The 12,239-nt window shown below is 43.7% G+C and overlaps 1 protein-coding gene across 1 annotated transcript; it reads left to right on the top strand.

The window, feature by feature from the left end:
• The first annotated feature begins 484 nt into the window (after positions 1 to 484).
• Positions 485 to 1,537, top strand: LOC107791155 (uncharacterized). The gene is made up of 2 exons (XM_016613167.2): positions 485 to 1,169; positions 1,218 to 1,537. The coding sequence occupies exons 1-2, from the start codon at positions 485 to 487 to the stop codon at positions 1,535 to 1,537; spliced, it is 1,005 nt and encodes a 334-aa protein (XP_016468653.2).
• The last annotated feature ends 10,702 nt before the right edge of the window (positions 1,538 to 12,239 follow it).

Here is a 12,239-nt window from a genome sequence, read left to right as displayed (position 1 = left end):
ACACGACGCCCAACACGTCCCCTAGGCGAGAGAGGTCGCCACCTCCACACTGCAGCATAACAAAACCCAGCAGAAAAGGGGCCTCCGCGTCTACAGAGGAAGGGACGCCCCTAGCTGTGAAAAACTCCTCGAGGCATGGCCTACAGAAATCGCAAGGGCTTGCATGATACAACAAATAGACAAGCAGTGCAACCGACCTCTCCCTCCAACGACAGGTATAACTCACAATATTACTGATAGTGCAAGTGACAATGCCCTCGCTGCTATTCTAAAGAGGATGGAAGAAATGGAGAATGAAAATAAGGCACTCCGAGACCAGATGAAAGAACACCAAGAATGAGTTGACAAGATACCGAGCTCTCCTAAGCTGCTGCCGAAAAGGGATACCGGAAGGTTCGTAGAGCATCCGTACAGTGATGATGCAGCCCTGCATGCCATACCAAAGACCTTAAAAATGCCACCCTACCTCAGTATATACGAAGGAATGACCAATCCTGAAGATCATATGACTCACTACGTCACCGCCGTGAAAGTCAATGACCTCGTCAAGGAACAAGTGTCCTCCATTTTGCTGAAGAAGTTTGGTGAAACCCTCATGGGAGGGGCATTAACATGGTATTCGCAACTACCAGCCCGCTCCATAGAAACTTTTGAAGAAATGGCCGATAAGCTCGTAACCACCCATGCCGGAGCCAAGAAGACCGAGGCGAGAGTAAATGACATATTTTCTATTAAGCAATCCTTGGGAGAGGGAATAAGGGATTTTCTCGCCCGATTCAATAGAATAAGGATGACTCTGCCAAACGTATCCGAAGGGATGGAAGTCGCATCTTTTCAGAACGGGCTGAGTAGAGAGGGTTTAAGAGCAACTAGAAAAGTGTTGAGCCGATTGATGAAGTATCCTCCAACCACTTGGGATGAAATCCACAATGCTTACTGTGTCGAGGTCCGAGCAGATGAGGACGATCTCAACGGAGCAACTCACCGGATAACCTCGCTACAAGCCGAATCTAGAAAAGAACGAAGAGACAGTACTAGAAGAGATCATTCGATTCCGCAACCTAACAAGGAACGGCACCAACCATATGTCAGGGCGGCTGTCACACCCTCCCTCCACTATGAAGAAGGCTCGTCCAGACCAAGGACAGGGACTTATCCGAATGAAAGAGGTATGCCTCATTTATTATCTGCTCACAATTTTTGAGTGTCGCCTACAGAAATAGTCTACGCTCTTGAGAAACTCGGAATGAAAGTGAAGTGTCTGCAAAAGATGAGATCAAATCCGAACACCAGAAAGTTCGACGCCCTCTGTGAATTCCACCAGGAATGCGGGCACAAAACAGAAGATTGCATCGCCCTTAAACAGGAAGTCGTAAACATGTTACGGCAAGGGCACCTCAAAGAGTTGTTAAGCGATAAGGGGAGGTCTAACTTCGCCAGAGGACGTGAACATCAAGGCTTGCCGAAGCCGCCATTGCCAGCTCGTACCATCAACATAATCATTGGCGGCAGCGACGAGCCTCTATCAACGGCATAAAGTTCACCACCACTCACAAACTCAAGCAGTCTATCACTCGCGAACGGTACGACGGACTCGAAGAAAGTATCATCTTCGACGAGTCGAATGCCGATGGTTACCGATGTCAAATGCATCATGGTGGATGATGGAAGCGGTGCATGCATTATCCATCCCCATAGCATAAGCAATCACTCTACCCCTTGCATCAAGACACAGCCAATACCAATCCGAGAAGCATCACAATACACTGTATAAGAGCCTGACGCTAAAGGCAAAACTAGAACTGGAGTTGTGGTCAAGGCAGTCTTGAGCTTCTGAAAGCTCTCCTCACACTCATCCGACCAGTTGAAAGGAGCACCATTCTGGTTCAATTTGGTCAAAGGGGATGCAATAGACAAGAAACCCTCCACGAAGCGACGATAATAACCGGCGAAGCCGAGAAAGCTCTGAATCTCCGTAGGTAAGGATGGTCTGGGCCAACTCTGAACTGCCTCTATATTCTTTGGATCCACCTTAATCCCCTCATTGGACACCAAATGCCCCAAGAACACCACCGAACTAAGCCAAAACTCACACTTGGAGAACTTGGCATAAAGCTTCTCCTCCCTCAGCCACTGTAGTACAATCCTCAAATGCTGGGCATGCTCCTCCTGGCTACATGAGTTGACCAGGATATCATCAATGAATACTATGACAAACGAGTCGAGATAAGGCTGAAATACATTGTTCATTAGATGCATGAATGCAGCTGGGGCATTGATCAACCCAAAAGACATCACAAGGAACTCATAGTGACCATAACGGGTCCTGAATACCGTCTTTAGAATATCCGAGTCCCGAATCTTCAACTGGTGATATCCAGACCTCAAATCAATCTTAGAGAACACCCTCACTCCTTGAAGCTGGTCAAATAGGTCATCAATACGCAACAAAGGATATTTGTTCTTGATTTTAACTTTGTTCAACTGCCTATAGTCAATGCGCATTCGCATAGTACCATACTTCTTCTTCACAAACAGAACCGGTGCACCCCAAGGCAATACACTAGGCCTAATAAACCCCTTATCAAGAAGTTCCTAAAGCTGTTCTTTTAATTCCTGTAATCCCTGTAACTCATCTGGTGCCATTCGATACGGAGGAATAAAAATGGGCTGAGTGCCCGGCACCAATTCAATACCAAAGTCAATATCCATGTTAGGCGGCATGCCCTGCAATTCTGCAGGAAACACATCCGGAAAGTCTCACACCACTAGAACATAGTTAATAGTAGAAGTATCAGCACCAACATCCCTCACAAAGGCCAAATAAGACAAACACCCCTTCCCAACCATCCATTGGGCCTTCAAATATGAATCACCTTGTTGGGAACATAGTCTAGAGAACCTCTCCACTCGATCCTTGGCAAACCCGGCATCACCAATGTCATGGTCTTAGCATGACAATCCAGAATAGCATGACATGGGGACAACCAATCCATACTCAAGATCACGTCGAAATCAACCATACTAAGCAATACGAGATCGACTCTAGTCTCCAATCCCTCAATAGTCACTACACATGACTGATATACACGATCCACAACAATAGTATCGCCCACTGGCATAGATACATGAACAGATAAAGCTAAGGACTCACGGGGCATATCCAGATAACAAGCAAAATATGATGATACATACGAATAAGTGGAACCAGTGTCAAATAATACAGAAGCATCACTGTGGCATACTGAGACAATACATGTGATCACTGTATCTGAAGCAACGGTATCTGGTCTGGCAGGAATAGCATAGAATCGGGCCTGACCGCCACCTGATCGGCCTCCCCCTCTAGGGTGACCTCTAGCTGCCTGAGCCCTACCCCGAGCTGGCAAAGCGGGTGGTGAAGCAACTGGTACTGAAGTCATGGCCTGACTCCTCTGCTAAGCTAGACCTCCCGTAAGGTGGGGACAAAACTTATTTACATGACCCAACTCTCCACAATCGAAACATCCCCTCTCGAAAAATGGTGGCAAATACTAAGACGAATCCTGTGAACCAGAATAACTACCAGAGGAACTTGGTGCAGATGAACCCTGAACTGAAGGGGCTCGAGATGAACTCTGAGCTGGGAGAGCACTGAGAGATGACTGACCCGGTCTAGCATTGTACGAACCATGGCTAGATGATGCACCACGAAGAGCTGGACGAGCCATTTGAGCAGGCCTATAAGGATGACCCCTGTTGTGGTAGGACTGTCCCCCAGAAGGAACACCACTGAAACCACCCGAACCACGAGGCCTCTTGGCCTCCCTCTCCTGACTACGAACCATCTCCAGCCGCCGAGCAATATCGACCACCTCGTCGAACGTAGCACCTGATACACTCTCCCGAGTCATAACATAGCGGTACTGGTAGTAGAGGCCATCAATGAACCTCTAAATCCTCTCCCTCTTAGTGGGAACCAACCAAACTACGTGACAAGCCAACTCTGAAAACCTCATATAATACTGGGTCACAGACATGCCATCTTGACGTAGCTGCTCGAACTACCTGTGCAGCTCCTCCCTACCGGTCTGTGGCACAAACTTCTCCAAGAAGAGAATAGAGAACTCATGCCATGTAAGTGGTGCTGCACCGACTGGTCTGCGCCTCTCATAGGCCTCCCACCATCTGAAGGCAGCCCCAGTAAATTGAAAAGTAGTGAATGAGACCCCACTGGTCTCCAGAATACCCGTCGTGCAAAGAATCCGCTGGCACCTAGCCTAGAAGTCCTGGGCATCCTCTGACTCAGCCCCACTAAATGATGGAGGCTAGAGCCTCCCAAATCTCTCTAGTCTCCTCTGCTCATCATCAGTCATAACGGGACCCACCTAGGCCTGAGCAACTGTAACCGACTGGGTTGGTAGTACCCCCGGGGTCTGAAGTCCCTGCATCACCTGCTCTGGAGTACGGGCGGTGGGAGCCTGAGTACCTCCCCCTACCTAAGAAGTGGATGGCGCGGTCTAAACAGAAACCGCCTGAGCAAGGCTAGTACACACATTCAATATTTGAGCCAAAGCCTCCTGAAGGCCTGCAATCACAATGGGCACAGCTGGTGCCTGGACTGGCCCCACTGGCTCAACCACATCTAGAATCTGCTCCTGAGCTGGGGCAACTAGTGGATCTGCAGGTGATTGTCTAGCTGTTGTACGAGCTACACCTCTGCCCCTACCGCGACCCCTACTGCGACCCCGGCCTCTCGTGGCCCTAGCTGATGGTACTAGTGGGTGTCCGTCTGGCCCGGTAGCACGTGCCCTCACCATCTGTGAGAGAATAGAATAACAGAAGTTTAGTTCCTGGAATCAACAAATTCGCACGACAAGAGTACAAGAATGTGAAGTTTTCCTAAGGGTTCAGCAGCCTCTCGAAGATAAGTACAGACATCTCCATACCGATCCACACGACTCTGCTAAACTTGCTCATGACTCGTGAGACCTATGTAACCTAGGCTCTGATACCAACTTGTCACGACCCAAAACCCAATATTTCGTGATGGCGCCTATCATGGTACTAGGCAAGCCGACTACTCAGGCATTTCCAACACCTTCAACTTTGAAATATACTAAAACAGTTTAAATAATTAAAAAATCTCATAAAACGGGATAGAATATCATAACTCAATACATAAGTTTTCCCAAAACTAGGGTGTCACTGAGTACATGAGCATCTACATAAGGACATAGTCTGGTATACTATCTAGAAAGTATAACTGAATAAATAAACTGAAAGATAGGGGAGGAGAGTCAAGGCATGCGGACGCCCAAGCAGCTACCTCGATGATCTCCAAATGTCTGAACTCTGTTAATCAACAACCACCGTGACCGGAAACACCTGGACCTGCACCTGAGGTGCAGGGTGTAGCGTGAGTACAACCAACTCAATAAGTAACAAATCTAACCTTTGGACTGAAAGCAGTGACGGGTTCGAGTATTACAGTCCACATACAACATTAACAGTATGGAAGGTTACAGAAAAATATGATAGTGATATCTCATAAATTCATAATCTGCAAGTAACGGTACAAGAATTTAGACATCCTTTCAGGTTTTTGCAATAAAAAGTTAACACATAACAGGGCAGATCCAGCCCAAATGCAAATAAAACCATGGCAGATCCAGCCCAAATATAAATAAAATGAAGGCAGATCCAGCCCAAATGTAAATAAATTGCTAGCAACTACGCCCACTGTGGATGTGCAGACTCTGGAGGGGCCGATCCATCCCAAACGCTATAATAAGCCAAATCCCGGCATGAATCAATAAAGCCTGTTGCGTCGTGCAGCCCGATCCCATGAATATCAATCACAATAGATCCTCAACCTCACTCAATCATTAATCTCTCCAGTCTCTCGGGCTCACAAGAATCATGATAATCAACCCAAATAATGATGATATGATGTATCAATAAAGGACAACAGAGACTGAGATATAATATGCAAATAATAGGTGTGACTGAGTACAAAATGGAAAATTAAGCAAATAATTCAACATGTAACACGACCTCTGTGAGTCCCAACACGTAGCCTAAGCAGGATTTCTAACATAACTGACAGCTCAATTGTTCTAACACATGGTGAAAATACGGGTAACAACAAGATTATTCAACTATACAGATTCATGGAATTGACCAAGTCACAATTCTTACAGTGCACGCCTGCGCGCCCGTCACCTAGCATGTGCGTCAACTCAACACAAAGAACATAACATAAAATTCGGGGTTTCATACTTTCAGAACCAAGTTTAGAAGTGTTACTTACCTCAAACTGTACAAAACTCTACTCCAACAAGTTCTTACCTCGAATCGACCTCCGAACACCTCGAATCTAGCCACAAACAATTCGATACGATCAACTCAAGCTATAGGAATCAATTCCATAAGAAAATACTAAATTCTTAATCAAAAGTCAAAAAGTCAACTCAAAGCCGACCCTCGGGCTCACGTCTCAGAATCCAATAAAAGTCACAAAATCTAGAAGCCCATTCCACCACGAGTCCAACCATACCAAGTTTACCAAATTCTGATACCAAATCACCACTCAAATCCCCAAATTAAAATCTCCAAATTCCTAGCCTCAACTCCTAAAATTACACCTCAAAAACACACAAACTAGGTGGAAATTTCAATGGGGAACCAAAATTATTGAATAAAAATGATCACAAGTGACTAACCTCAAGAAACCCCTCAAAATCCCTCTCAAAAATCGCCCCAATTCGAGTTTGCAAAGTCTAAAAGGAGAAAAATCACGAAACCCTTCGGATATAACACTGCAATGCTTTCGCACCTGCGACCCACTTAACCGCATCTGCTGTCCCGCAGGTACGGACATTTCTCTACTTCTATGACCAAGCCTGGGATCTCTGCCTTCGCTTCTACGATCCCACATACGCAGGTGCGAGTCCGCATCTGCGCCCCATAGCTTCCTCTCTAAGCCTGCTTCTGCGCACCTTACTCCGCATCTGCGACCTTGTAGGTGCGGAAATTCCCTCACACCTGCGACCATTGCACACTCCTCTCAAGGCCGCAACTGCACTCCCCTACTCACACCTGCGAGCTCGCACCTGCGATCAAAACTCCGCAGGTGCGATTGCACCAGACCTGGTGAGCTTCAGCAGTCTTTCAAAATCCAAACTTGATCCGTTAACAATCTGAACTCCACCCGAGGCCCCCGGGACCTCAACCAAACACACCAACTAGTCCTAAATGTCACGCCCCAAACCTAGGGAGGTGTGGCCGGCACCCGATGCCATATTTGGCCCGAGCGTACCACTCTGTAACTGTGAACTTTGGAGGGGTAACCCTCAACTTAGGCTGAGGGGTAACCCTCAACTTAGGCCGATGAAGCCATTTTCTGAATCGTCTGAAAATAACACTTGTCTCATCTGTGGGGAAAACATACCCAAAAGCTGATATATATAACTATACAGGCCGACGAAGCCGCCATGAACATCTACTGATATACAAAATATACAGGACTCGTCTACAAGCCTCTAAAGATAACTGAACTGTACCATGGTCGGGACAGGGCCTCGACCTACCCATCAAACCTATATATATAAAATAGACTCCAAGGTCTAGACCTGGTAACTCCGAGGGAATAGAGCTTACCAACTAAGCTAATGTTTGACTCTGTCTGCTAGAAAGGTCTATCCAGCGGCCTATCAGGTCCTGCAGGCATGAAATACAACATCCCCTCAGCAAAAGGGATGTCAATACGAAAAGATGTACCGAGTATGTAAGGCAACAAAATAACTGAAAGCTGAAACTGAAATAATAATATAATAACTGAAAGTAACTGGGAGTCAAATATGATCTGAAGATATGCTTACCTGTTGATACTGACTCAACTCTCTCAATATAGTAAATAAAATAGTTGTCCGGCCTTATAAGGCTCGGTATGTGTAACTACTCTGCCGTAATAGGCTCGCTCATAGGCGCTCGGCCATACTAGGCTCTGTATCTCAGCCTTTCTAGGCTAACGCATAGGTGCTCGGCCACAGTAGGGTCGATATATAATGTACCAGCTGATCAGAGGTTGCCAATAGGGGATTGCCCACCGATTATAGCTCGGTGGTAGTGAAAATACTGTAATCGTGTATATATAGACTCTCTTCTCTCTTGGATAAAACAAGACAATACTAAACTGTATATAAAGTCCCGATAAGGGAGAACAATATAACTTATGAGACTAGGATAATGTACATAAGTTCAGGAATACGAACTTCTCTTTATGTCTCGTTATCAAACTCATGTAGTTACGGGATCATGCCCAAATGAAGGAAAGGTTTAGTCTTAACATACCTTAACCTCGTTGAATCCTTAATAGCTTCCAAGCAACTCTTCAAACAACTCCACTCAGTCTACCATAGCATAAGGAGATTCAAAATCGGTGCTGAGTAAAGGCTAAGTCCGTAACTTAAGCTAGTAGCTCCTTTATGTAAATTTGAGCGGCATCTCCCCTGTAACAAGGGCCTTCTCCAATACCATATAACAACAGCCCAACAACACCAATCAATCTACATAACAACAAGTGCACAAACGTCACACACAAAACTTTTATTTAACACGATGAGTGGCAAGCTTGGATTGGGACCAAGCCCTTTAAAAGGTTCAAGGGTCGTCAACCACCTAAGTGGGTCCCATTGAGAGCTACTTGCGTGGTCTAGCAAAAATACGAATATCTCTCTACTCCGATGTCGTATCTATGAACGGTTTAATACGTTAGAAACTAGACTCGTATATCTTCAATTTGGTAGGGAGATCATCCCCTAATTCCAAGTATATTGGGAGAAAAGCTCAGCTACATTTTACTTAAGTTTCACACATTTATGAATGCAACTTGTGATGACCTTTTCCAACTTTTGCTCCACAACTCACTAGACTTCAAAACATAACACACGACTATCATACGACTAAAATAACTCATAACATAGTCTCCTTATAATGTTAAGCACCCTAGTCTCACCCCAAAAATACATGTTATAACATTCCCAACTTGTCGACTTTCGACGAAACTTATTTTCTTCAATTAGTTTAGCCTCTAAGCCTTCAAACCCTCTTGGTATTCATGATCTTAAATATTTGTAACCTTCACATTAATGTGATTAACTAACTCTGTAAACCTTTCAAAGATGATTTCATTTCTGAGCTTACATCAATTGACTTATGACGTACTCTTACATACGAATACATGGGTTGTAACATCATTTCCCCCTTTGGAACATTCGTCCTCGAATGTTGACTGATGCGCTTATCAGTTTCATAACCTATAGCTCTTACAAATACTTTATTGTTGTCCTTTCCATCTAGGCAACTGTCTTTACTGTCTGAAGTTTGGACTATTCACAACCTTCTGCACTTTAGTATCTCTACCTTCTTTACCTTTACCTTTCTTATCTTTGAATCTTGCATTGTATCTTCTGTCGTTTTCATAACCTTCCTTCCACATAAGTGGAATTCACGTCCACAACTTAAAGCTCTACTATAATACTTGCACCTCTAGTGCATACACAATCCGGTGAGAGCTTTATACTTACTCCTTATGAGGCTGGTAATTTTCCAACTAGCTTTATTTTAGAGCCGTTATAGAATATGGTCGTTGTACTATTTATATCGTACCTCCGATATTAAGAGTGATTCTGCAATGTTCTGAATCATGATTTCTATAATTATCTAGATCTAATAATCAGACTCTTGATTTACTTAGCTGATGTAACTCTTTAGTTTCTTCTTCTCTCTCAGCCTTTAAATAGGCTTAAGCTATCTTTCGATCTGGGGCTCAGGGTATTAGTTATTGCTTTCGCCTTTCGTGGGCGCTATGGAACATCCATAATATAATCTTCTAACAATTCAATCCATTGTCTGTGAGGTGGACTCAATTCTTTCTTTTAACTTATACTGGAGTCTCCTATAGCTGTAGGAATGTCAACATATGTGCTGCGTGGATAATAGTCCGAAATATTAAGTGCGTTCATAATGTAACTAACTCTGGGTCATTGATCGAATAATTCCTTTCGTGCCTTCTCGGCTTTCTTTAAAAGTAACCAATTACTTTTCCTGGTCGTTCTGTCACTTGTTGCATGAATATTTGGCTTATCTTAGTGCCCACACCTATTTGAATTTCGTGCAACTCATATGATCTTGAATATTACTTTTGATTTTACTCCCCGTTCCTTAGTCACGACAGGTGCTACTTTGTTTTAGAGTGCATATAATGTTGTAGTGAGACTGTTATTACCAGATCATTTCTTCTTTAGGTCACTATGCTTATGTTGAATCCTTCTTTCTTATTTTCTCAGCTAGTCTTTCGTTGTAGCATTTAAGAAAGACCCTCTGACTTATGTAAACATGGGAGCTTTTTACATCGTATACCCAACAAAAGTTTTGATGTACTTACTCACCTATAATTATCCTTAGTTACTTACCTCTGCGCCCTTGTGCTCGTAGGGTTACTTTTGAACTAAAATTTTAACTATCTCCCCAATGGCACTCTCTTTTATTTCTGTAATACTGATACGATACCTTTAACTACCCCAACTCCTATCTGAATATTTCTCAAGGATTACGATGTCATATCTGTGAGGCAGAATTTTCTGTGCTGGGTTTCACTACGTTTATCTTGCATGATCTGTTGATTTATTTGAGACCTCTTGTCTAGCCATAACTAGGCTCTTCCTGGATCAACTACTAACTACTCGTCAGTCCATGCTCATATCTATATTCTGTGTAAACTCTCTTGGATTATGTCTTTTGTCTTAACTTGCCTTTCGCACTGGCTCCTAATGTATCAAGTGTCCATTCACACTTATTTATCAATAACATCCTGGTCGAGAACCCTTACTGCCTCTCCCCGACATCGTGCTTGAACAATGTTCTGGAGTCGTAACATATCTGTAGGATCTAAATAAATGCAATCTTATTCCTTTTGCCTTTTACCGCATTCTTTCTTTACTATTCCATAGCTACTTGAACTACATAACTCCGACTTAATACCAGATCACACCGTCTTCCTCCCTTTAGGGGAGTACTGGCATTTAATGCAATGAAGATTTACCTATATATGCTTTACCTCTTCATCCTTGGCGTCTTTTCACGTCTTCACTGACTCTTACTCGCTTTGCGGTAACCCTTCTCTACCATAGATAACTGAATTTCTTACGTGTGAGGGTGACACCTAGTGTAACTGGCACACTTAGTTTCTTAATCTTAACTCTGCTCACAGTGCTTGCTTTAGGGAAGCGTCTTCCTGAATGACCTTTAAAGGTTATTCTTCCGTTGTCCATTCTATCATTGCCGAAATGCGATCTCTGAAATTCTCACGATGATGACTATTATCAAATCCTTCAGTCCCTAAATCATGTTCGGTTTTATCTTGTTTACTAGCCCATACTAATTTTTATTACTCCCGGGGTCTAACTTAGCTTGTTGGTAATCACGTGGGAGTCACCAGCTTATACTCTCTTATTGTCTCAAGGCATGTCATCTATTGTCTTTTCCTTCACTTGACTATAGACTCTGTCATCTTGTCATATTTTGATTTACCGTTATCACCCATTTATCATACCTTACTTGTAATGCTTCATTTACTCTCTTCTTATTCTCCTGCCAATATTTCTGTCTATCACATTATTCTGAAAACTTCAACAAAACCTTGTTTCACTTTTAGCTCCCCTGGCTCATTCCACAATTTTGGGTTACTCTAACCCCAACTGGATCCTGATATCCCATCTAGCTTCCATTGGGCATAACTGAGATGGGTGTGGCCAATTGTACATACCTCTATTACTGTTGGAAGTAAACTCAGAGTAATTGTATTTCTCTGCCTGAATTGTAAATATTAATAATCTTCACTAACAGGATACCTCGTACCCTCCTTCACCTTGCTTCAATTACATGTTGAAACTTAAACTTTTACCTTATGATACTCCCATGGCCTGCTATTCACGGGGTGTATTTGATATTCCCATCTTAGGGTCTTAAGCTGGAAATTTGCACATCTGGTATGCACGGTCTAATAGGGCCTCAAACAGGGCCACGTCGTCAAGAACTCTCTCTCAATTAGTGCCCTTACTTGTTGCTATATTAGCCCTCTGGCTAGCTGTAATTTTTTTCTAATTGAAAACATCTCTATATCATTAGCAAACATAAGTCTTGACTCGAAGTCTTATGACTCAGATCTATAGCACGATTTGGATTTGAAAGAAGGG

The sequence above is a fragment of the Nicotiana tabacum genome, chromosome 23 (genome assembly GCF_000715075.1).
Source record: "Nicotiana tabacum cultivar K326 chromosome 23, ASM71507v2, whole genome shotgun sequence".
In the NCBI taxonomy this organism is placed as follows: Eukaryota; Viridiplantae; Streptophyta; class Magnoliopsida; order Solanales; family Solanaceae; genus Nicotiana; species Nicotiana tabacum.
Note: the sequence above shows the minus strand (reverse complement) of the source record. Positions and strands in the feature narration are given on the sequence as shown.